The following is a 27,086-nucleotide window of genomic DNA, read 5'->3' on the forward strand; positions in this document are numbered from 1 at the left end:
TGGATGGACAGTGGGGGTGGCGATAAATCAGGAAGGGAGCCCTATGACCCAAGGTAAAGGTTTATGGGTGCTTTGCTGTGGAGGTGGTACAGCAACACACATCTGAGGAGTTGTGAACATATTCCCCTAAAGCATAAAGGTGTTGTAAACCAATGTTACCTCAACAAAGAGAAAGAAAACAATCCCGTTTATAATAGCATCAAAAAGAATTAAATATCCAGTAGTACTCTTACCAAAGAAGGTGAAGAAACTATATAGTGAAAACTATAGGACATTGTTAAAAGAAATGGACCTCACAAAGAAATGGAAAGATATCCCCTGCGCTGCGTATGAATTGGAAGAATTAACAAAGTTAAAATGGCCATCTTACCCAAGGCAATACAGAGATTCAATACAATCCCTATCAAGGTTTTATTTATTTTTATTAATTTTTTAATCTTTTACATCATTGTTCCTTTTAAAACAATATTTGCTTCCCCCCCACCCCCTCAGGTGTAGTCCCCATAGAGTTTCCTTCACCAATGCACCTGTGCACCATCACTCAGTCCCCTGTGCTCCTCCCTCCCTCCCTCTGATCCCTCTCCCTCCTCAAGGTTTTAAATGGCATTCTTGAAAGAAATAGAACAAACATTACAGAAATTCACATCAAATCACAAAAGATCCCAAAACACAATACTGATAGAAAAGAATAATGATGGCAACAAACTCACAGACTTCAAACTATGCTACAAAGCTCTAGTAGTCAAAACAGTATGGTACTAAAATAAAAATATTCACACAGACCATTGAGAGTCAAGAAACAAACCCACACATATAGACAGTCTATAGTAAAGTAGCCAAGAATATATTGGAGAACAACAAATGGTGTTGGTAAGACTGGACAGTCCCATGTAAAAGAATGAAAATAGACCACTAGCTCACTCCTTAGACAAAAATTAACTCCAAATTATTAAAGACTTGTATGTAAGACCTGAAACCATAAGATATATTGAAGAGGATATAGGCCAAAAACTCCACAGCATTGGTTTCAGTGATGTCTTTGTCTATTCATCTTCAACAACAAGAGAAATAAAACAGAATAAAAACAAATGGGACTACATCAAACTAAAAATCTTCTGCACAGCAGAAGAAACTATAATTAAAGCAAAGAGACACCTTATTTAATGGGAGAAAATATTTGCATGCCATATATCTGACTGATATCCAAGATCAGGAAAGAACTCATGCAGCTCAACAAAAAGAAAACAAATAACCCAATAAAAAAAAAGTGGGGAGGCAGAAAAACTAAACAGACACTTCTCCAAAGACATACAGATGGCTAACAAGCACATGAAAAAAGTGTTAATCATAACTTATCATCAGGAAAGTGCAAATAGAAACTATAATGAGATTCCATCTCACATTTGTAAGAATGGCCCATATAAAAAATACTAGACACAAGTGTTGGTAAGGGTGTGGAGAAAAAGGAACCCTCATACTATGTTGGTGGGAATGCAGACTGGTGCATCCCTTATGGAAACCAGTATGCAGATATACCAAAATATTAAAAATATGCCTGCCATATGTCCAAGCAATTCCAATCATAGGTATCTACCTGAAGAATGCAAAAACACTAAGTCAAATGGATATATGCACTCCCATGTTCATAGCAGCACTGTTTACAATAGCTAAGCTGTGGAAACAATCTAAGTGTCCAAAGACAGAAGAGTATATTGGGAAGCTGTGGTATACATACAGAGTGAAATACTTCTCAGTTATAAAAAAGGATAAATTGGGGGGAGCTCCCTGGTGGCACAAGGGTTTAAGCGACAGCACTATGACGCTATCTGCAGCTACTGCAGCATGAGTTCCATTCCCCAGCCAGGGAACTACCCCATGTGGCACAGCAGACCTCTCCTGTCTCGCCTGCTGCTCCCCTCGGCAGTGTATTTCAGTAAATCCACCTGTTCTGCTCCCCACTCTGTCTCTGGTGAATCCTCTCAACCCCTACACGTCTGGCCTGTACCCCAGTTCTTGTATGCATAAATAAATAAATCTTTTTTAAAAAGGATAAACTGTTGCCAATTGTGGCAACATGAATGGAACTGTAAGGGATTATGCTAAGTGAAATATGTTAGAAGGAGAAAGACAAATATGGGTGGTTTCACTTATAGTGGTATATGGAGAAATAAAGCACTTCATATGGTGGTTAAGAGCATTAAAAAGAGATCACATATATAAATCATTAAGCCTGGAGTCTAACACATATTGTAATATAAAACAGTCTGAAGAAATTTTTAGGAGTATTGGCACATTCATTAATTTTTGAACTACTCTGTATTTGATCACCATACTGCCTGCATAACTGTATGTATTTTTCAAAACTCAATTTACTATAACTAAATTTTAAAGAAATTAAGCCTTATAATTACTTCACCTTCCCCCACTACACTTCTACCATTTCCGTACGAATTATATCTAAAATACATTAGACACTCCTCCAGACAATGGTGTAATTTTTACTTTCAACAATCATACCTATTTTTAAGAAATTTAGAGGAATGAAACAATCTTATAATTATTATTTCTGTTTCTCTTTTTCTGTTCCTGAACTTCCAAGAATCTTTCTGGTATCATTTATGTTCAGATTGAAGAACTTCCTTTTAGAACTGTTAGTTTTTCTTCATCCAAGAATGTCTTCATTTTTCCTTTATTCCTGAAGGATATTTTCATTGGATTTAGAATTCTGGTTTGGAAGCCCTTTCCTTTCAGCAACTTAAAGACACTGTTCCTCTCTTCTGTCTTCCATGGTTTCTAATGAGAAATCCACAATATTTTAAATTATTGATGTATCATTTTTTTTCTAAATGCTTTCAAGTTTTATCTTTGCTGTTCAGTATTTTTACTATTTAGGAGTGATTACCTAAGTTTATACAGTTAGGAGTTCACTGAGTTCTTGAATTTGTAAATTTATGTCTTTGATCACATTTTAGGAAGTTTTCAGTGATTAATTATTCAAAGTTACTTTCTGTACTAATTTTTGTTGTGCTCCCTCTAGGACTTCAGTGATATGAATGTTAGAGCTTTTGATATTGTCCCCCAAATCTTAGAGGTTTTATTCAATTTTTTTCATTTTTCAGTTGTTTTCATTTTTAAAAGGTACATACACTGATTCATTTGATATAAATAAGCACAGTTATTGAACACCAAAGAGATATACCTAATTCCAGGGGTCAAGGAAATCTTTCTGGCAAATGTTAATTGTCTAAGGCAATCCTGATGGATGAACACAATTTTCCACATGAAGAAGGCAGGAATCAACAGTTTCAGGCGGTGAGAATGTTGTGTGCAAGTGCATGGACTTGCAAGAGACCATACAATGTTTGAAGAAAAAAATTAGTTTGCTGCTATGCTACAAAGCCATAATCATCAAAACTGCATGGTATTGGAACAAGAACAGACACACATACCAATGGAATCGAATAGAAAATCCAGAAATAAACCCACAGATTTATGGTCAACTAATCTTTGACAAAGGAGCAAAGAATATGCATTGGAGCAAAGAAAGTTTGTACAATAAATGGTTCTGGGAAAACTGGGTTGCTACATGCAAGAGAATGAAGGTTGACTACTACCTCACACCATGCACAAAAACCAACTCAAAATGGATTAAAGAACTAGACATAAGACCTGAAACCATAAAATACATAGAAGGAAATATAGGCGAAACACTATGTGATTTGCACATCAAAGACATCTTTACAGACACATCACCCAAAGCAGTGATAGTGAAGGCAAAGATAAACAGCTGGGACTACATCAAATTAAAGAGCTTCTGCACAGCAAAAGAGACAATAACAAAAACAAAGAGAAATCCCCACCGACTGGGAGAACATTTTTGCACACAATACTAACGATAAAGGACTGATCACAAAAATCTACAAAGAGCTGATGAGACTCAACAACAACAAAGAAAATAATCCAGTCAAAAAATGGGCAGAAGAGCTAAAAAGAAATTTCTCTGAAGAGGAAATGAAAATGGCCAACAGGCATATGAAAAAATGTTCAAAATCACTTGTAATCAGGAAAATGCAAATCAAAACTACCATGAGATACCATCTTACACCAGTGAGAATGGCGCATATTAAAAAAACTAGCAACAACAAATGTTGGCGAGGATGTGGAGAAAAAGGAACTCTCCTGCACTGCTGGTGGGAGTGCAAACTGGTCCAACCACTATGGAGAGCTGTGTGGAGATTTCTGGACCTACTAAACATAGAGCTTCCATAGGATCCAGCAATTCCACTCCTAGGTATTTACCCAAAGGACACAGAAACATCAATTCCAAAGAGCACCTGCACCCCTATGTTTATAGCCACACTATTTACAATAGCTAAGCTTTGGAAACAGCCCAAATGCACAAAAATAGATGACTGGATCAAGAAGATGTGGTACATATACACCATGGAATATTACTCAGCATTCAAAAAAGATAAACACATGCAATTTGCAGCAACATGGATGGCACTGGAAGGGATCATGCTCAGCGAAATAAGCCAGAAAGAAAAAGAAAAATACCGAATGGTCTCACTCATAGCAGGAATCTAGAAAACTTAAATAAGGCACCAGGAAAAAGAATAACTATAAGAAAGAAAATATCAAAATCAACAAACAACTATGAACCAGAGACACTCTATGGGGGGTGGGGGGCGGGGAAAGGAGGGATTGGGGTCAAAATAAGGGGTTTGTAATTGTATGGGGAATATAAAAATTAAATTTAAATTAAAAGAAATTAGTTTGTTGCAGCTGAAACATGTGGTGCCTATATGGGAATGATGAAAAATGATGTTGGAGAAGTAAATGGAATGAATCATGAGAGGTCTTACATTTCAAGGTTTTTTTTTAATCACTTTACATAAGGGTTTTTCTTTTTTAAATCAATCCTGAGGACAATTTGAAAACAGAATTTTTTTTAATGTGAATGAAGTTTCTTCTACTTTTTGTTTTTCTGATTATTCTCATGTTTCTATAATGGACACATTTACTAAGGCTTTAGTAAATATAATTCACATACCGCACAATTAGCCAATTTAAAGTGTACAGTTCAATGTTTTTTTTTTAAGAATATTTACGGATTTGGGCAACAAATTTCAGAACAATTTCATCGCTTCCAAAAAAAAAAAACAAAAAAACCACACAACAAGAAGCCTGTACCCTTTAGCATTCACTCCCCACTACCACCCAGCCACTATCCCTTTAGCCCAGGAAATCACTAATCTATTTTCTGACTCTATGGCTATGCCTGTTCTGGACATTTCATATATATGGAATAATACAATATGTGGCCTTCTGTGTCTGGCTTCTTTCATTTAGTACAATATCTTCAAGGTTCCTCCATATAGTAATGTGAATCAATACTTCATTTCTTTATATTGCCAGATAATATTCCATTCTATGGCTATACCATGTTTTACTTATTCACTCATCAGTTCATGGAAACTTGGGTTATTTCCACATTTCTGTTATTATGGAAAAAATGGTAATATTATTGTTGCTGTGAACACGTGTACAAGTTTTGGTGTGGATATATATTTTTTCAGTTCTCTTGGGTATATAACTAGGAGGGGAATTGCTGGATCACATTGTAATTCTATCTTAGTTTAAATAACTGACATTGATTTCCAAAGCAGCTGCATCATTCTGCATTGCCACTGGCAATGTATCAGGACTCCAGTTTCTCCATATACTTTCCAGTACTTGCTATTGTCTGTTTTCTTTATCACTTATATCCTAGGTAGGAATGGAATAATATCTCACTGTGGTTTTGACTGCATTTCTCTAATGGTTAATAATGTTAGCATCTTTTTGTGTGTTTGTTGGGCATTTGTGTATCTTCTTTGGAGAAATTACTAATCAGACCTTTTGCAAATGAAAAAATTATTATAATGTACTTTTATTCATTTAAAAAATTGAAGTAACGTTGCTTTATAATAGCATATAAGTTTCAGGAGTACATCATTATAAGTCAACTTCTGTATACTATATTATGCTCCACATTAGAAGTTTAATTCCATCCTTTACTGTACAATTGACCATATTCTTAAAATTTGGTCTTTTTTAAATTATTGAGTTATAAGTGTTCTTTATATACTCAGGATATAAATCATTTAACAAGATTTGAAATATTTCCTCCCATTCTTTGGGCTGTCTTTTCTAGTTCTTTTTTTTAGTACAAAAAATTGTACTTTAATGAATTTTTTTAAGATTTATTTATTTATGCATACAAGAGCTGGGGTTGGTGAGAGGATTCGCCAGAGACAGAGTGGGGAACAGAACAGGCAGACAGACCAAAATACACTGCTGAGGGGAGCAGCGGGCGAGACAGGAGAGGTCTGCTGCGCCATGTGGGTTGCTCCCTGGCCAGCCGGTGTCAAACTCATGCTGCAGAGGCTGTGGATTGCTTCAGAGTGCGGTGCTTAACCCCTTGCACCACTGGGAGGCCCTGTCTTTTCTATTTCTTGATGGTATCCTTTGAAGCATAATTTTTTTAAAAAATGTGATGATGTCTAATGTATTTTTTTGCTTATTATTTTGGTGTGATATCTAAGAAACTGTTGTCGATTCACATGCAGTTGTTAAGAACTAATATAGAGAGCCCGTGTACCCTTTACCCATCCTTCCAGTCATAGCAGGGTCAGTTATTTCTCACTTGATGGAAATGTATATCCCTAGGAAACAGGACCAGGATACTCTAGTTTAAAAAGTTTAAAGTACATGTGGAATGGAGACTGTAGGGTAAAGAAAATGTCAGGCTTTTCTGCCCTCCCGCCATCAGGATAGATGATGGATCCTTGCTGTCCTGAATGCATGCCTGATGGCGGGCACCTGGAGTAGGGTGTGGGCATAGGGATTCACCTGGGCTAAGACTGGGCTTTTAAGGGTGGCGTCATGAGGACGCCAGGAGAAGCCAAAAGAGAAGCCAAGAGAGAAGCAAGAGAAGCAGAAGCTGAGGGAAGGCCGGAGAGCCCAGATAGAATGAAGACTTGCTGGGGGCTGGGAGGCCTGCCAGCCTCCCGGCCCCCCAGCACCCCAGCCTGCTATATGCCTGGTGAACCCCAATAAAAGCCTGCAAAAAGCCACTGAGGACTCTGACTCCTCCTTTACCCGGTCTGCAAGGGATCAGAAAACATGCACTGTGGTCCATTCCTGACCTTACAATTGGCGTAAGTTGGCAAGATGATCCATGCAGAAGGATATGGAGCCCTCCAAAGACCTGGAGGGACTAAGAAGTAACAGACTGTTTGCCTGTGACGATGCTGGAGGTGTCATGGCCGCACAGGAGATGGACAAGGTCCAGGAGCTGCAGGATGAGACCTCGCATGGAGGAGAATCCCGAGAGGACCAGCCAACGACCCCTGTGGCAGCAAGAATCGTCGTGAAGAGAGGACCACGATTCGGAGCTCGCCGGTGCTGATGGTAGGGAGAGGCCTAATGGACTTGGACTGATGGACTTGGACTGACAATCCTGCCAGAAGGAGGAGGACCTTGGCAGGCTATGTCTTTTGGGAATCTGGGGGTGGCCAGTGGGATGGCCGAAAGTAGCCTGTGCATGCCCAGCAGCTAGGCAGAGGAGAAAAGCCAACTGAGAAGGCAAAAGCTGGTGCTGATGCTAAGTTTGGGAAGCCCTGAATGGCTATTAAGCACTAAGTAAGCTGAGGAAGGCCAGTGAGTCTCGTAAAATCACCTGCGGGTGATGCCCTGCTCGTTGTCGAGTGAGGGTGAGGAGCTGAGGAACCCGTCCTTGGGGGACGCGTGGGGAACGTGGCTTGGGGTGGAGCCCAAGCCGAATGCAGAGTTTGGATCCCCCACCCATGTGCTTGTGCAGTGGGTTGGCCTGAGTGCAGGGGTCTGCGAGTCGCATGGGTGGCTATGAAGGCCGAGTGTTGGAGCGACTGCAGACAGAAACCCTGAGGGTTGGCGATTACCCCCAACAGAATAGAATCGCCAATCCCAGAGTGAGTGCATCCTGGGGGTGGATGCGGCGTGTGGCTTGTAGCTGAGACTACAGAGAAGGTCAGGAAACCTGACGGCTCCTGGCGTGTTACAGTAGATGCCGTGAGTGGTTCCCCTTCCTCGTATGAGCAGTGCCTTCGGCAGCAGATTTGGTGGCTCATCTGGTACCAATAATAGTCTTTTGCACTAGGTTGGGGCCCTGCCTGGACTTATTTGTGTTCTGTTGCATTTTGTTGTTATATTTTGATGTATTTGCTTTTGTGGGCCATGGCTGCATTGTTTGTTTGCTAAGAAAATTGTATATATGAAGACTATATGGCAGAAAACCCTGAGGGGGTGGACTGTAGGGTAAGGAAAAATGTCAGGCTTTTCTGCCCTCCCGCCATCAGGATAGATGATGGATCCTTGCGGTCCTGAATGCATGCCTGATGGCGGGCACCTGGAATAGGGTGTGGGCATAGGTAGATGGGATTCACCTGGGCTGAGACTGGGCTTTTAAGGGTGGCATCACGGGGACGCCAGGAGAAGCCAAAAGAGAAGCCAAGAGAGAAGCAAGAGAAGCAGAAGCTGAGAGAAGGCCGGAGAGCCCAGATAGAATGAAGACTTGCTGGGGGCTGGGAGGCCTGCCAGCCTCCCACCACCCCAGCCTGCTATATGCCTGGTGAACCCCAATAAAAGCCTGCAAAAAGCCACTGAGGACTCTGACTCCTCCTTTACCCGGTCTGCATGGGATCAGAAAACCTGCACTGTGTCCTGTCCTGACCCTTACAGAGACAAACTACCAAGGTGGGTCTGATGATCCCATATGGAATTCAGATAGTAATTATGCAAAGGAATTAGATGACTCTAAAGTATAAACTGGGACAATATTATCTTTTCCTCAGTCAAGTCTTATGGTAGAAATATCCTGAAAGCAGAGTGACCCCTACACTTCTGCATTAGGTAAAATAACACCACCACCACCACCCAGCTGACCAAATACAATACAGCCAAAATCAGGTTTAAAAAATTGTGGGAGGTGGTAATGTAAGAGTAGCCCTTGCAGCTCCTGCTTGTCTGAAGGCACCAGGGCTCCCAGCTGAGCAGCATCAAGCCTGGGATATGCCACAGCAGCACGGTTTGCTTGCCAACACTGGCTCTGTGGAGTTTGAGTTTTAGGAGAGGAAGAGCAAGAGAAAGAGGTAGGTGGGGAGGGAGAGGGAGAGGGAATGGGAGAGGGAAGGAGAGGGGGAGCTGGAAGCGGAGAGGGAAGCATGGCTGTTTTGAAGACATGGGGATTAGGTGTAAACCCAGTTGATTGCACTAAGCACCCTGCGCTGCCTACTAGGCACAAGACTCTGCAGGGCAGAATGGATGCTACTGGGATTTTGGTTTTGTATCCCAAGCTGGTTTTGAAAACAGACAAGGACCAAGCTCCAACTGGCGTTAATCAAGTTCAAGCTTGCACCACCACCAATCAAATCTTGGAAACAGCTGGTTTGGAAAGGGACCAATCAGATTTGAGAGGTGGATGCGCTGAAAGGGGATATTAGCAGGGACTTGATTCCACCTCAGAGAGAGACCTGGCTTGGGGTGGGGGTGTCTGGTTTGACTCTACTAAGAAGACCTTCCATGCAAACCCTCACAGGCTTTTGCTTCAGCTGCATTCAAGAAGAGTGCCACTGGCCTATGCCTGGTGCTTATAAAGAGCTGTAAACACTGGTGCCATGGTCCTCTAACACTCAGTGTGGAAGCTGCTCAGTTTGGTGTCTGGCACTGACCAGCTAGGCCTTCAGACTATTGCTACCCTGCTGCGGTGCTGCCTCAACAGTGTGAACAGTGACTATCCCCAGCTGCCAGAATAGTTGGATCCCGGGCCACCGCTTACCAGTGTGCCACCTGCTCCAGGCTCTCATTGGAGGGACACCACTATCATGAATGAGCAGCTTTTGGTTTGAACTACTGGACACTGCAGACACTATCTGAGGTAGGACAGCCGGCCATTTGCGGCCTTAAAATTTTTTTCTTTTTACCAATCGCCCCTTTGTAAATAAACCCTGTTGTTGTTGCATCCTGAAATTGAGCCCTGTCTTGCCCTTGTGAGAGTATGGGTGAGAACCCACAAACTGTGACCCTTTCTTCTCTGATTTGGTTGGGTTCAGTAATGGATCAAAATATTTCTGAAGGGAAATAGTTGGGTAATCCTGGCTCTCTACTGGAATGCTAGAGGAATCACTGGATCTCATTTAAGTGACTGAAAACATTATCTCACACATTCATTTAAATATGAAGGAGATTTTACTATCATTTGCTAATGCCTGTTCAAGAGTTTAGAAGGAAAATTGGGAAAACATGTCTACTGCAGTGTTTCAGGAGTCTTATTCTACCTTATTTGGAGTCTTATTCTACCTTATTCTATTGTGTAAGGCTTTGTCACACTTGTTAGGCTTTGTCACACCCTCCTGTACTATAAAGCACAGAAACTCACTTTTACTTGTTCAGTGAAAAGTTTCTCGCTACAAATTTCATTCTCGTGACACCTCATGCCTGTAGTGAAGAATTCATAAATGATATTTAAATTCCCTGTTTCCCTCAGAACTTCCTGGAGGGAAAACAAGCAGGCAGTCTCACTTCTAAGGTGGGTGGGACTGGCGACAGGTGGAATTAATTTGTGGAGGATCTTCTTGATACTAAGGTAATTGGTAGTTGGCTTTGGAAGTAAGCTGGGGCATGCTACCTGGCCTGTGTCCTACTCACAGCTTCTGTAGTATCATGCGGTCTGTTGGTATTCTCGCTGAGATCATTGTAGATTCGTGTGTAGTTGCTAAGAACTAGTATAGAGTTCCTGTGCACCCTTTACCTCCCAATCATAGCAGTCTGTTGTTTCTTGCTTTGTGGGAATGTATATCCATAGGAGACAGGACCAGGATACTCTAGTTAAAATGTTAAAGTACATGTAGCGTGGAGGCAACCTACCAAGGAGCGCTTCTTGGAAGAATGGGGAGAATTTATACAGGAATGGCTGGCACAAATGCTGCAGATGAACCTCCACGGGAGGTGGTGGGCGGGATTGAAAAGGACTGGCTTATGTGTAGATTGACCTGACAAGCCTCAGGAAGGGTGAGGAGGAAAGGAGATACCAAACTTGCTCCCTGTATTCGATGAGGTGCCAGAAATGGAAAAAATCATCGAAACGAGTCCGAAGATAGAGTAGAATGGGTTAAATTCACAGGAGGGGTAGCCCTCAGGTATGGAAAAGAAAACAGGTAAAAAGTAACTTGTTATGGGGCCTCCCCTGGTGGCGCAGCGGTTGAGCGCTGGGCTGCGAGGCTGTCCGCAGCCTCTGCAGTGCCGATTCGTTCCCCGGCCGCCAGCGAGGATCCCACAAAAAAAAAGTAACTTGTTATGAAACAGCAAGTGGACAGTCACCTGGTGTCCTACCCAGAGGTTACTAGCAGCAAGGACTGGTGTAGATATTGACAAGGCAGTGGCAGCAGTGGTGCTTGACACAAGGATGTAGGAAGTGATCAGGTGCCATGCAGTGTTTGGGCACCAGGGTCCCCTGGAATGTGAGAACCACCATAATTTGTGGGGCACTTCAGCTAATCCCCTTTCTACTTCAGAAGGCGCGAGGGACTTCGATGAGGCTAGAGTTCCGGCAATTGAGCTGGTAAGGCGGAGTCGTGGAATAATACAGTTATCGATGTCTGAGACTCTTCCTGTGAGCTGTTGTGGCCAAGGGAAATGCCTTTTACATCATTTTTTTTTTTTTTTTGGATGAAAGATATTGGTAGCAGATATAAAATCTGCTTGCACATAAAAAACATTTCTACTTCATATAAAAGGGACATAAAACAGTTGGAAGATACCTGCCAAACAGGTTGAAAGGACGTGAGGCTAAGAATGGGAGAGGCAATAACGTTCATTTATTCACATGAGCAGAAAACTTGACTAAAGTCTAACAACTGGGATTCTCACTTGCTCATTCACATGTACAGAAAATGCCTCTTTTTCTTTCAACATAGATTGAGAGAAATAATGCTTACCTGTAAATACAGTGAACTAGTGAGCTAGTATTTGGTAAGATGTATAATCCATTCATAGAGAATACATTACGACTGTGTATCCACTTACACAAAGGTAGCAAATTATATGCATATGTTCTAGAAGGAGAGCCCAATATTGGTGGAGCAAATCTCCAGTTTTCTAAATTTCTGAGTCTTGAGGGCTCAATTTCTGTCAAACTCGACTGCAAAAGGTGCATATATCAACTTTCAGTGAATTTTTCCTGTCAGTCTCATTTGGAGGTGGTTTTTAAGGAAAAAAACGATTTTTATGAGAAATATCTGCAGTGCCGGCCTGACCTATAGCAAGAGCTCAATAAAAATTTCTTTGAATGGAAGATTGAATGAATGCACGTTCTCAGTAGTGTGGGTTTGCAATCTCTGAACTGTGTCCCTTGATACCAGATATGATAAAAACTAAACATTATGCAGATGCCTTAATTCATCCAGAATTTTCTAAGTGGAAAGATGAGCAAAACCAAATGATTATTGGAACAATTGTTGAAATTCAAACATCATGAATAATAATTGTATTAATCTTCAATTTCCTGATTTGTTTGGTAACTGTACTATGGTTATGTGTAACATTCTTGTTCACAGGAATTACAGTGAAATTTTAACAAGGGGAATTAGTATAAACTTATTTTCAAATGGTTTAGAAAAATGTGTATACTAATGTATATGTACCTATATATGTATATGCCTAGGTATATGTGTGTGCATACACACACACAAGAGGTGGGAGGGAGAAGGAAATGGAGGCTGCTCAAATAAACAGTCCTTTTCTCATTGGTAAAGTTTTTAAAGGAGAAGAACACTACTGAGCTAAATGAGAGTACAGACATTATGGGGGTTTGGGGGGAAAAAGCAAGATATCAATGCAGTAATTTTGTCTATCATTTTGGTGGATGTTTCTGGGGGTTGTAGAGTTCTGTTTGGGTCCTAGTGTGTCTTCTTCCTATTTGTTCTAGTAAATGAGGTTATTATTCAAATTGGAAGCCATTACAGAAAAATATTCAGATCATTTTAGAGCAACTTCTTTCCCCAAATCTTTGAGGATCGTTGGGGTGGGGGGACTACAAAGAATGAAGAGGGCTCTGTCATTGATATTTGATATTTTTTATCTCTATACCCACTTTCCTATCCTGGTTCATCGAGTTTTTTATTCTTACATATGTCATCTCAAAGTACCTTCATCAGAACAGCTTCATCTTTCCCTTTGATAGGTGTCTCCCCTTTCATATTAAATGCACCCACATAGTATTTCTCCTTTGTAGTATTCATTTTGTAATATCTTTCTTACTCTTCAAATAATAACTCACTTAATCATCAGCTCCAGGAACACTGTCTGGCACTTTGTAATTATCATTCAATAAATATTTACTGAATGGATAGATGTATGAATTAAAATCAGAAATTATCAAAAATAATTTATTACATATGATTCATTTTGCCAGTTTTCTTTCATCTACCTGTTGGGTCTATCAGGCTTTTGCCATACGTTGCATCTATATGTACACCTCTCTGAACTAGTACATGTAAAACCAGATGGGGACTGTGAGTCTGAGTTAACTCGGACTCTACCACTAGTGGCAGAAACTTCAGGACATTTGCTATATTGCTCACAAGGCTGGGCTTCCCCTGCCTCAATACTAATGGATAGTGAAACACTCCAACCTATTTAGCAGGTAAAATGTCCTATACCAAGGGGTGGGAAAGTGACAGAGGAGAGAAGCACTGACTCATTGATGTTTGTCATTTTTATTTGCAATACTTTAGGTCCAAGTTTCAAACTGCAATATTTTTACACTCAAGACACAGTCATGCACAATCCATATTTCAATTTTCTATTGCTTCAACCACAATTTAAAATAACAATATTGGAAACAAAAGTTCTTAAATATCAGATGCTGAGGTCAGAAGGATGGAACCATACCATCAGCAGGTCTGCAAAAAAATAACTTACTTAAAAATCAAACAAACAAAAAGACCATAAATACCTTTAATCCAAAGTTACAGAATTTCACTACACATGGGTTTACAGAGAACACATTTTAACAAAAGTAATGCACAGCCAAATGAGATACAGTTCTGAGAAACATGAAAATGTAGATACTCCTCAACCTGTTTTGTCTGGATATTATGAGTATGATCCCAGTAGACATCAGTACCCGGTGCTCCGCTCCTTTCAGCTGATGTACTGAGATTTTAAAATAACCCACTAATGGTTATCGGCTTCTGTGAAAGGTCTTATCATGACTAATGAATACAGTATATGCGGGTCCATAAAGCCTACCACACACAAGCACACACACTGAACTTGAATTTCACACTCAGGGCTGGTTGGCACTCTGCTGTATGCAGGACAGTGGGACCATCCACTAACTTCTGGTTTACCCTCTTCCCAGCAGCATACTCATATACTGGCCAATCACTGTGGGAGTTGTCATCAGAAATGCTGTCTCAGCTTCCCAACAAGCAGATTTGCCAACACTCCTTAATGCTCATAGCATGCAATTACTTTTTCATTTCTCTCTCTGCAACCTCCAAGTGCTCAGATTCACACTTAGTCGTCCCAACCATTAAAATGCATGGGTTCTGCCATCTTGTGCCATTTACAAAGGAAATGCTATAAAGCCAGTGCTGCTTTATAGGAAAGGAGAGGCCCGAGTATAGCTCTATTTATTTTAGTAAGTATAACAGTGCATTTCTGTCCTAGTAGCAAATACTGGCCACAGCTTAATGAAAACCAGACTTTACATACAGAGTATATGGAAAATGAAAACTGGGAACACTCAACAGAAAAAGGACATTAAAACAGAAACAAAACAACTGTGAAGGAATTGGAAGGCTGCCACAAGTCTGATGAACATTCCCAAGTATTATTAACTTCATTTGCTTGAGTTATTTTCCCATCGTTTTACATAGTTCTATTATTTAACTGCAAAATAAAGAGACCCAGACTTAACCATGTGATATTTGCCATCACTTTAACAGGTCGTCTCTGTAAGGCAACCTAGATTATCACAATGTTAGGGCTTTTGGAAAGATTTTGGAGATCTAGTCCAACACCCTTATTTTACAGCCAGGAAAAGGTTAAGTGACTTGCCCAAGGTCACACAGTGAGTTAGTAAGAGAGCCTGTATTCGAATCGAGGTCTCTGTACTCCTAGGCTAGTATTCCTTCCACTAGAACTGAGTGATTCTCTATAATTGCTGCTGATGTCCTCTTAAGTACTAAATTAGGTGAACATGGTAACTGCCTTACAGCTGACATTTTTGCATAGCACTCACCTAATGGCAGTTTCCAAAGGAGACTGATGGCACTAACCAGCTTCTATAATTTGATCTTGCAAGTTTGAGCATATTAAGTGGCAGTAAATGCTACATGTTATAGAATACTTGTATACAGAGGTGTGCACGTGGAGGGGATAGCTCAGTTCCCGCATTTGCAGATTCGGTTAGATATTGTTTACTATTAAACAGACAGTCCCAGTGCATGAGGAGTTGGGGTATATTCATTTGGTCACTTAAAGGAGTGTGGGATCATAAAAGGAGCGAAAAGATTCTATCAGAAATAAATCTTGTATGAAAAACTTTCTAAGGAAAAAATATTTCCATTATTTCCAAGGTCCCATTTATTTCCTTCCCAATCCACATGCAAATATATGTTCAGAATTGTATGTTAAGTCCACTCAAAATCCCAGGCCTATTAATCTGTCAATTTACAAATGCTGAATTTCAGTCCTCTGGCTCAGAGACTGGGAGAAGCTTGCATCACTGGTCATGCCTTTGTTTAACTGAATATTAACTGCAAGTAGCTAAGAAAAAGACCATGAGATTAAACTGGGGATGTCAGGTTAAGGCTCCCAGAAGCATGTTGAGAATGGCCAATGAAAAGTGTTCTCTAGGTATAGGGTCTGCTTTTGTTGAAACTGAGTAACACCTGAGACTACTACCTCATTATAAAAGTCCTCACCTAAACTTTCTTTGGTGAGTTAGAAGGAAATTCGTTTCATTTAGTAGTCTCCCTTTTCTTTTTAAAGATGACAACTACTGCATACAACCTATAATCAGGCCATACAAAAAGCACACAGAGGCCATCCCAAGCCAAAGCTGGCAGGACTGTGACTGAATGTCAACAGGTAAAGGCAGTTCTAGATATTTTTTCTAATGTTTTCATAGTCAACTTTTAATTGCAAGTCATAACTTCTACTGAAATCAATGGGGCTTGACTACTGGTTTTTAAAAAAAGAATCCTAGTTGAATGACGTAATATCCCATTGGACAAGGAAATGGTGGGAGCTGGGGATTTTATCCTTCTATTTTCCAATATTCAACCTGAACATCTGCTAAAATGATCCAGAAAGGTGATACTTGAGACAGTTATTATCAAGGGGGTTAGCCAAATGTCACCCCTTCAATGTAAAGCAACTGAAATAGAAACCTTGATGCCATATCAAATTGGAGGGCAGCCAGTTTTCAAGCAGAAGTATGTATTTGGCATTCTAACAGTGATATCTCCTTAGATTTAACTTGTAGATAACAGTCCCCTAAGAAAGCACGTGCCATACCCGAGCGTGTGCCAACCTCAGCACCCAGGCAAATATAAAGCCTATGGAATAATTGTAACTAGCAAATATCTGTGCCCTGCATGCTCTGGGCTCCAGCCAGAAGGCATCTGCTTCTGACATCTTTTCTATGTTTCTATAGTCCCCTCTCTGATGTGTATTTCTTATAAAGCAATATCAAAAATCAAAGGAAATTTTAAAGAGAAAAATTTGCATAATCCCACCACCCTAACACAACTGATTTCAATTATCTGAGTTCCCAGTCTTTGTCCATATGCACACTTATTTTTACATAATTTTAATCTCTGTTTGTTATTTAAGTGATTTTATAGAGTCTCTCTGAGAACTGGCAGCCTCATTAGAAAGAAACAACCCATTGAGCAAAGGGATATAATTATTTACACGATCTTTGAGCTGAAGAAATATCCTTTATAGACAAACATCTCAAACTATCAAAACAGTTATACAGACGACAGGAAGCAATTTCATATTTCTTTTTCTTTTAGCAATGGAATGTGCTTCACAGGGGAGGGGTAGATAGGGGGATAAGGTGGTTAAACTTAAACACCAGGGTGCAATTCACAAGCCCGAAAGAAATCTGAATAACACAATTAAAGAATAAATACTTGAGTTAAATCTTCTTACATGACTTGGCCATCCAGTAGCCAAAATGGGACATGGACACAGAAATATTTACAATGACACATAGACAAGATCAGCAAGAACGAAGTCATTACCCAACACGGTGAGTGACTTGAGGGGATTGTCATCCCAAAATCCTCATGGGATGATGACAACGCACCGGATTCTTGCTACAACATTAATGTTCTTTTCTTTCTTAAATAAATAATCTCTACTGTGCTTCTCACCCTTCCCTGACATTCCCACTGCCCTATTCCTCTCTCAGGACATTTTGGAATCAACATTCGATGATGTACCCTCATTATCTCAGGGCACACAAGCAACTTTAAAGATCTGGATAGACTCACCTATGTCAAGATGAGCTAAAATAAAATCCAGGGGAAAGTGAATATAGACCATTAACTACCTGGAGTCCAAGCTGTTCAAGTGTACCAAATGTGAATCCTTGAGCATCATTTTGGCAAGAGAAACAGCTTCTCTCTAATACTTATTAGAAATATAATAACTCTCCAACATGGGGAAGGGTCTTTAGAAGCTGCTCCCATTAAAACATTTACATAGACATAAATTCGGAAGGATATATCATAAATTCTTGGTACAAAAGCAGTGTGGTGAAGAAGTACCTGGCTCCTCTTATTAATATGCTGAACTGAAAAAAGAACAGCCATTTCTCTGCCTACAGTGATCCCAAGGATCACTGCTCCAGGTCTCCCCTCTTCAAAAAAAGGCATATAAGGGATGCTAATTGACAAGTAGGGTTTCCCAACCAGGTTTATGGGTTCTCTCTACTGGCGGGGCATAGTTATCGATGTATCGAGTTCTACTCGCATCCCAGGTATTTCATTGAATTCCCTGGCACTATGAGTGGGGGGAAAAAAAACTTTAATGAAATAAAAATTAAGGCCTCTCTCTTTCTCACTAGAACAATGTGGCATTAAGTTTCAGGCCCAGCCACCTTTTTGCAAAGTATAGCATAGTATGCTCCAAATTAATATCACCGTTTGATTTTTCTTTTACCTTTGTTGTTTTATCCACTGTGGATATTTTCGAGGGGGAGAGGCATGTCAACCCCCTCCAATATTTTGTAGTCAAAGAAAACAGTAAAATAGGAAATCCACCAGTGGTATAATCTAAACATAAACGTGTACTATATGGTTAGTAGGAACTCTAAAGAAAGTGTTTTCATCTTAAGAAATGGATGGATGGTTGGATGGATAGATGTACCTTGACAGAGAAGGAGAGAGGCCCCATGTCTTTGATCTCTTTCCCCCTCTTGCTGAATGTAGATAGGTTCTATTCAGATTTTTGACATAGTACAAATCAAGAAGCCTTCTACAGCAGAAACTACTAGCTTTTCAAAGGCTTAGAGAAACAACTTTGTAGGATTTCTAAGACTGACAATGCGCTCAAAAGAGAAGCATATCCTTTTCAACATAGACACCCTCCGGATATTTTTCTACTCTCAGAAGATTCAGGAAGTGCCAACTGTTGGATTTTTAGTAAATAGATAAATGGTGAAATAATAGGTTTTCTTATTTTTCCCAAGCCACAAAAGGAATTCAGTTGAACTGTTATTTCTTGGGATATGTGATTGCAAATTCAAATTTATTTTCACTGGAGAATTTCAATATCCTTATGAACATATTTTTGAAACTCAAAAGTCCAAGGGACGAAATATGAACACACCCTATCCTGAAACAGAATTTGGTTATACACACATGGAAAATGGGGACAAGCAATTATAGCTAAATGCTGATTGGGATGGAGTTTTCTTCTCTGCCCTTCGATTCTTTACAGTCTACTGTTTATAGTATCTCTGCTCTCCGGAACTTTGATTTTGATTTTTAAAATGTTATAAACAGTTAAATCATTTTATCATAATAGTGGCTAATGGGTTCATTTCCTCCTGATGTATGTATATATGGCCCGCAAGCACAAGAGAAGATTAGAGTAGGTATTTTTACCTTTCTTTATTTACTGTCCAACAAGGATTGAAGTCTGGCACACTTGATTTTCCTTTTGACTCTCAGAGAAAGACCTATCTTTAAATATGGTTTCTCCTATTAGGATTTCCTAGGTTCAGGACCTGGACTCACCGAATAGGAGTATTACAGTTTTGGTGTGTCCTTCTATAGGTTTCGTGAAGTTGAACAAGTTGGTTTATATAAATGATAAATCAAGTACATCTTAAGCATCATCGTGAAAATGTGACAGGACTTCACCATTTGAGCTTTATTTAGATATGCAATTTTTAAAAGCCCTTCCTGAACACACATATTCCTCTCTGCTTTTGGAAAATGTCTTAAAAGAAACGTTTTCCAATACAAATGCAGAAAAACAGGTACACAAACCAAGCCACCACTATAGAAGAAGAATAAAAAATTGCAACTCTATTAGGGCATGGACTTCCACATGTTCACACAGTACTTGCTCTGGGTTTTTTTGTTGTTTTTTGTTTTTTGTTGGTTTTTTTTTTTTTTTTTGCTTTTTTTTTTAAAAAAAGTTTTGACATCTTTTTTTCTGGACATCTAATGACAATGCAAGTGAAAAACATCACATTGGGTAAGGAGTTTTGAAGGAGGTTCGAATGCAATAGGGACTACTCTAACTTAAAAACAAACACGACACTATGAAGAGGGAGTGTGCATCTTTGAGAAACCTTGTTCTTCAAAGTGTATGCACAGAATGAGGGGATTCACTACTGGCTCTTTCGCTTCACGGTGGAAGTGACCACTGTGTGGTCACTTCGACATTGCTGCCCTGTTTGGGCTGCGATTCAGGCTTACAAATAAATTACATAATCTGAGGGAGTAGGAAAAAGGCTTATAAGAAGTTTCTATTCATTTGAAAGTTAAAGAACCCCCCACCCCATTTAACTGTCTCTTCTTCCATCTTTCCTGTAGCAGTTTTATTTCAGTCTTACTCAGGAGGGAGATGGCTGGGGTAAGGCGTGCAGTCCTAGCGGCTGCTGTTCTTAATTGCTTCCTTTGCGGCGATAATCAGAGGAGTCAGGCTGGAGAGAGGCTTGGCTAATTTTAAAAATGGATGCTGCAAAAGAAAAAAAAATAGTTACTAAAATTCTTTGCTCAAACAAGCATATTACTCTACATTTTCGTGCAGTCTTTTTTTCATTATTGTAGTTTCAGCATCCAATTAAACATCATTTTATTTAAAATGGTACCAGCTTTTGGCCCTCAGATGTTTTTGTCCTTCATTGTCATGGAATCCTCAGGAAGCTGACTAGCAGAGCTAGAAACTCAGAGTAGGGGTGTTATAAATTATCGCTGTGTTTGCAACAGCTTGACTTGCTGATTTTCTTAAACCAATGAATTGATGTGGTGTGGCCCTACCTGATAAACCCAGTAGCTATGCCTCAACCAGTTTTCTTCTGGTCCCTCTGCAGTACTTAAACCCAATGAACATTCCTTCCCTTTTGGTAATGTTTTCCCCTTGTATGGCCTGGGACATTCTACTATCTCGGGTCTCTTCCCTGCGCATGCTCACTGACTACTTCCCCTCTATCTTCCCTCGTTTCACTTCCTCTTATGCTCTCCCACATATCAGAAGTCACTTCTTATCATCATTTTCTAATTTAATTCCTTTAAGAGCTCATATCCTTTCAAGGTTTCAACCTTTAATCAGCTATATGGGAATGACAACCAAATCTGTATTATGTGACTTGATTTCTTCCTTGAATTCTGAGCCTATTTCTTCGATCAATAGCCTGTTGGCTAATTCCTCTAGAATGTTCTTTTGTCATCTTGAATTCTCCACTTGAAAGCATGTGTTGAAGTCTCCCAAAAGGTGACTTTTGAGTGATGTATGCCTCAGGGACTTTGGAGACAGAACACCTAGGTTCAATCCTGTCTTCTAAAATTACAGTGGTTAAATGAGGGAGAGTGCAGTTTCATGTAAGCTACATAGATAGCCATTGTGTTATCCTCTACCACTTTTGCTTTTACTATTACCGTTGGTTTACTGCTGTAAGGCACTTAGGTCTTCTTCTCTTATGTAATCAGCTACCAAGTTCATTCTTCTCATTTCCTCTTATAGCTAATATCTTGCATCCCCTATTTCAACTCTAATACACTTAATCCTGAACTATAACAATAACTCCACCTTGATCGCAAAGTTTCTATTTTTGCCTGTTGCTAATTTGTAGTGCATACCACCAGCTTAATCTTCCTAAACAAAGCTTTTGTCACGTGTGACCCTCAGATATCTTTAGGGTTTCCCCACTGCCTACAGCTTCAGCTCCTTAGCTTGGGACTCTAGGCACTCTAAGGTCTTAGCTCCTGTGGCTTCCTTACTTGAATTCTTGACTTCAGCTGCACTTCACATTTGCTGGTTACTTGAACTTTGTGTGCGTGCCTTTTGGACGTACTTTCTAACACTTCCATCTGAAATTCCTTCCCCCCCTTTCAGCTCAAACTATCTAAACCCATTCTGTCCTTCAAGGCACAGCAAAACTCGCTCCTGTTTGCAGATATTTTCAGATCGCCATAGCCCATGGAAGTATTTCTCTAACCATGGCATTTATTGTTTGCACAGCCACTTGGTTTGGGTCTCTAAAAAGTCTTGCATTATTTTTTTAAAGATTTATTTATTTATGCATACAAGAACTGGGGTACAGGCCAGATGTGCAGAGGGTGAGAGGATTCACCAGAGACAGAGTGGGGAGCAGAACAGGCAGACGGACTGAAATACACTTGCTGAGGGGAGCAGTGGGAGAGACAGGAGAGGTCTGCTGCGCCATATGGGCTGCTCCCTGGCTGGCTGGGGCATTGAACTCGTGCTGCAGAGGCTGCAGACCGCTTCATAGTGCCGTGCTTAAACCCTTGCGCCACCAGTGAGGCCCAACCTTGCAGTATTTTTTGATATACCTAAAGAGATTGTGAAGTTCTGGAATTGTGAAGTTCTGGAAAGTAGAAATCATACCTTTAACATATCTGTATTACTCATGACACACCTTGCAAACAGAGGTTACTCAATAAATATCAATTGATGGATAGAAAATTGACTTAGGCCACACAGAAAGGTGTACAAATACCCAAGCTTTGCAGTAGTGTGAATGTCATGTATCTCCTTTCCAATGTCTAAAATGAGCAATGATAGGCTAGAATCCAGAATGGAGCTGTATGGACTTAATGTGATATGCAGGTTATCACTTATGATTGTAAAATGAAAAGATGCAACAAACTATCCAGCTAAGCTCAAGCACAATTTGGCATCAGTGAACTGACTGGTTCAGATACAGGTATTGTTGGTGAAGGAATAAATTAGATAATTGATTCAGTGATCTGTTAACTGTGTAGCAACTATATAAAGAATTGGGTACATGGTAGGCACTAATTATGTTCATATATACTAAATCTTGAGAGCCATGAAAAGGACAAATAGTTACAGAGGCACTCACCACCGGATGGTACTCACCCAGGCAGGCAGGTGCTTGCCAATTGGCATCACAAGCAAAGGGGCTTTGACCAGTAAAGCATTAAAGCAGCAAATGCATAATTGCATAGTTATGTAGAGAACTACCTCCGGCCAAGAGCACCTGCATACAACATCCAGGGGCACAAGTAACGTTTAGACAAAACAGCAACACCAGAGGTTCACGTTGTTTCTTTTCCTTGCAAAATAAGACTCCAGGAAGAACAAAGGAGATTTATAGATTAAACTGCCCACTTCTCAGAAGAAAGGTAACATGCCAGTCAATCACGTATTGGATGCATGCCTACATTCATGTGCCTGTGGTCTAAAATCAAATGGTTTTAGCCTTGCTTGAACTAAACATCTCTTGACATAGCTCTTACTGTCACACATTGAGATGGAAAGGCTCTCTATAATGACTCTCTTTGTAATTGTCCTATTTTATTTTCACCTGCAAAAGCTCCTTGGCAGATCCTCGCCTATCCACGTCCATTTCAAGACAGCGATTTAAAAAGTCACGGAATACAGCTGACAGTCTCTCGGGATTCTGGAGCTCTGGGGTTCCATTAGTGGCTATCAAGTATAATGCCTATAGAAAAAAATTAGAAAAATATATTCAGCACATATATATTAGATCACAAATGGGCACAGAAGGAAATCAGTTTCTTCTGGTTTATAATCTGGATCTTAAAATTCCATTTTAGAGAATGACACTGATATATATTTCAAAGCTTCTATAACATTTATAAATTATTACTCTTGGAAGCAATTGAGGTGCCAGTGAGGTGCCTCACCCCAAAAAAATCAGAAATAAGGTGGTTTTCTCTGAGACAGATCTATATGTAAAGTTTCATATGTAATAAATGTCTAAAAAAAACTAGAAAATTAAACCAAGGGACTGACTGCGAATCTGTGACTCTTAAGAGTCAGGAACACAAACATACAATCATGTTGGCTTGAGAATAACATACATAAGGTGCAATTGCAAAGGTGGCTGTAATTTACTAAGTGTTTGCCTTGTTTGAAGAATATTTGTGAGCAGACCAGGATGAATAGAGCACATCACAGAATTAGAGCAGTACAAAGACCCAGAAGATGCACGGCTTGGGTGACTGGCAACCTGGGGGCCCAAGGACTCGAGCACTTTTGTCCTATGGCAAATGTACCCCTGTAGATTTTAATCAACTTTTCCATCAGTATTGTCCTGGAACCTGACAATTACGTATCCTACTGCAATATAATAAGTTGCCGATATACCTCTGAGATCTCTGTTGGATAAAGCTACAGCTGAGAGACATGAACTCATGGTGTGCTGACAGAATCAAGGGCCCTAGTTTTCAAAACAGACTCAGGGCCATGATTAACTCAAAAAGGTAAACCCGTCTTTCAGGAGCTGTTGACAGCCCCAAAACTGATCATTTCTCATGCCGCCCCGAAGCAAACAACTCTATAGAGCATTAAGTATATATGAGGCATCCTAGCAGACATCAGAGACCCAAAGATGGATAAGACAATGTCCTGACTTCAAAGAACATACTATTTAGTGAAGTAGAATAATTTATATATAACTACACTACAGAGAGACAAGAGCTATTAGAGGACTGAAAGAAAATACAAGGATGAAAAAAATTTACACCAGAGCACAGAGAAAGTGTCACTGAGGAGTTTAGCATTTGTATATATTTTTTTAAGATTTATTTATATAAGCATTGGGTACAGCCAGAAGCACGGGAGGGTGCGAGAATTCACCAGAATCAGAGCAGGGAACAGAATAGGCAGACTGACGAAGTACACTGCTGAGGGGAGCAGCAGGAGAGGTCTGCGCGCCATGTGGGACCCTCGCCTGGCAGCCGGGGATCAAACTTGCACTGCAGAGGCTGCAGACAGCTTCACAACCCAGTGCTCAACCACTGCACCACCGGGGAGGCCCACATTTGTATATGGTTTTGAAGGATAAGTAGGAGTTTGCCTGCAGGTACTGTCACCAGGATTATACCTGACATGCAACCAACCCCCTAACATTATGAAGATATGTCCCCTGCTTGCTTGGGTTTTATAGCAAATTATCATCCCCTTTCTCCAGCAAGGCTCCTAATATAATTATTAAATGCATTTCTATCAAAGTCTTTTTCCAGGCTAGTTTTCATCAGCCAGGGAGGACATCTTTCCACACCCCCCGCCCCCAGATATACTTTAGGACATGTTAGGAAGGACTATTTAACCCAGGGGTGGTCACCTATATATAACAAGCGCCATCATCACTAACAGTGCTTGTTAAAACCCAAATTGCTTGGTCATTCCCCTGTCCCCACTTCTGATTCAGCGAATTCTGGAGAAGAGTGTGAGAATTTGCATTCTAACAAGTTTCCTATTGATGCTAAAGCTGCAGGTTCCAGGACTAGATTTTAAGGATTGGTTTAATTGAGTCAATCAATTCAGCAATGGGCTAAACTAGAGGTTTCCAGACCTATCTGCATATTAGAATCACCTTGGGGAGATTTATAAGCTTCCCTACATCCAGCTCTTATGCCCAGACCAATTAAGTAAAAATCTCTGGGGGTGGAACCCAGTCATCAGTATTTTTTGAGTTCTCCAAGTGATGCTGATTTGAGCCAAGACCTTGGGCCCTCCCTGGACTTAGTAAATCTGAAAAATTCCATCGTAAGTACTCCAAATGTGAGAGCCACAGAATCCCTCTGAGGGGAATTTGTTTGCATAGAAACGGGTGAGAATTATAATGCCATATGTTCCTACAGACGCCAGTGAAACTCCCTCCTCCAGTGCATTAAAAAAATCCCACGTCAATAAACCCTCTCCAAACAAACACCCTCCTCTCCCCAACCCCTTATTCCTTTCCAGTTTTCAATTCCTTTATGGCTGAAGAGCAAATGCAGGTGGCTGCTTGTAGGGTAAGAAAATATCAGGCTTTTCTGCCCTTCCGCCATCAGGATAGATGATGGATCCTTGTCCTGAATGCATGCCTGATGGCGGGCACCTGGAGTAGGGTGTGGGCATAGGTAGATGGGATTCAGCTGAGCTAAGACTGTGCTTTTAAGGGCGGCGTCACGGGGGGGACGCCAGCAGCCCCAGCCAGCAGCAGCAGAACCTGAAGGAGAAGCCGAAGCAGAAGCAGAGAACGCCAGAGAGCCCAGATAGAGTGAAGACTTGCTGGGGCTGGGAGGCTGGCAGGCCTCCCAGCCCCCCAGCCAGCACCCCTGCCTGCCATATGCCTGGTGAACCCCAAATAAAAAACCTGCAAAACTACTGAGGACTCTGACTCCTCCTTTACCCGATCTGCATGGGATCAGAAAACCTGCACTGTGCCTGGTCCTGCCCTTACAATTGGCGTATGTCGGCAAGATCCATGCAGACGGGTATTGGAGCCCTCCGAAGACCTGGAGGGACTAAGGAGAGCAGACTTTGCCTGTGACGACGCTGGAGGCACCATGGCGGTATAGAAGATGGATACGTCCACGAGCTACAGGATGAGACCTGGCGTGAAGGAGACACCGGAAGGACCAGCCAACGACACCGGAAAGGACCAGCCAATGACCCCTGAGGCAGCAGGCCATTGCTGAAGCAGGGAGAGGCCAATGGACTGATAGACACCGGATAGGACCAGCCAACGACACCGGAAAGGACCAGCCAATGACCCCTGAGGCAGCAGGCCATTGCTGAAGCAGGGAGAGGCCAATGGACTGATAGACTGATGAACTGATGATTTTGGACTGACAATCCCGCCAGAAGGCGGAGGACCTTAGCAGGTTATGTTTATTTTTGAGAATCTGGGGGTGGCCAGTGGGCCTAGATGGCCAAAAGCAGCCTGTGTATGCCCAGTGGCCAGGTGGAGGAGAAAAGCCAACTAAGGTGGCAAAAGCTGGTACTGATGCTAAGTTAAGAAGCCCTAAAGCGGCTGTTAAGCAGCCTGGGTATGCTGAAGCCCTGTGAGTCTCGTAAAATCACCTATGGGTGATGCCCTGCTCATTCTTGAGTGAGGGTGAGGAGCTGAGGAGCCCGTCCTTGGGGGACGGGTGGGGAATGTGGCTTGGGGTGGAGCCCAAGCCAAATGCAAAGTTTGGATCCCCGACCCATGTGCTTGTGCAGTGGGTTGGCTTGAGAGCAGGGGTCTGTGAGTCGCATGGGTGGCCATGAAGGCGAGTGTTGGAGCGACTGCAGACAGAAACCCTGAGGGTTGGCGATTACCCCCAACAGAATAAAATTGCCAATCCCAGAGCTAGTGCATCCTGGGGGTGGATGCTGTGTGTGCCTTGTAGCCGAGACTACAGCCAGAGAAGGCCAGGAAGCCTGACGGCTCCTGGTGTGTTATAGCAGATGCCGTGTGTGATTTCCCCTCCCTCGTATGAGCAGTGCCTTCGGCAGCAGATTTGGTGGCTCATCTGCTGGTACCA

The 27,086-nt window shown here is 41.2% G+C and overlaps 1 protein-coding gene across 1 annotated transcript in view; it reads right to left on the reverse strand.

The window, feature by feature from the left end:
- Positions 1 to 13,782: 13,782 nt before the first annotated feature.
- PAK3 (p21 (RAC1) activated kinase 3) overlaps positions 13,783 to 27,086 on the reverse strand; it is a 109,781-nt gene continuing 96,477 nt past the window's right edge. Inside the window, exons 19-20 of the mRNA XM_037512063.2 lie at positions 23,129 to 23,266; positions 13,783 to 20,295 (exon numbers count right to left, since the gene is read on the reverse strand). Coding sequence (XP_037367960.1) covers positions 20,206 to 20,295; positions 23,129 to 23,266 — 228 coding nt within the window. The 3' untranslated portion in view covers positions 13,783 to 20,205. The remainder of the gene's footprint in view (positions 20,296 to 23,128; positions 23,267 to 27,086) is intronic.

Source organism: Talpa occidentalis, unplaced genomic scaffold (assembly GCF_014898055.3).
Source record: "Talpa occidentalis isolate TD23 unplaced genomic scaffold, MPIMG_talOcc4v2.1 talOcc4.15, whole genome shotgun sequence".
Lineage (NCBI taxonomy): Eukaryota > Metazoa > Chordata > Mammalia > Eulipotyphla > Talpidae > Talpa > Talpa occidentalis.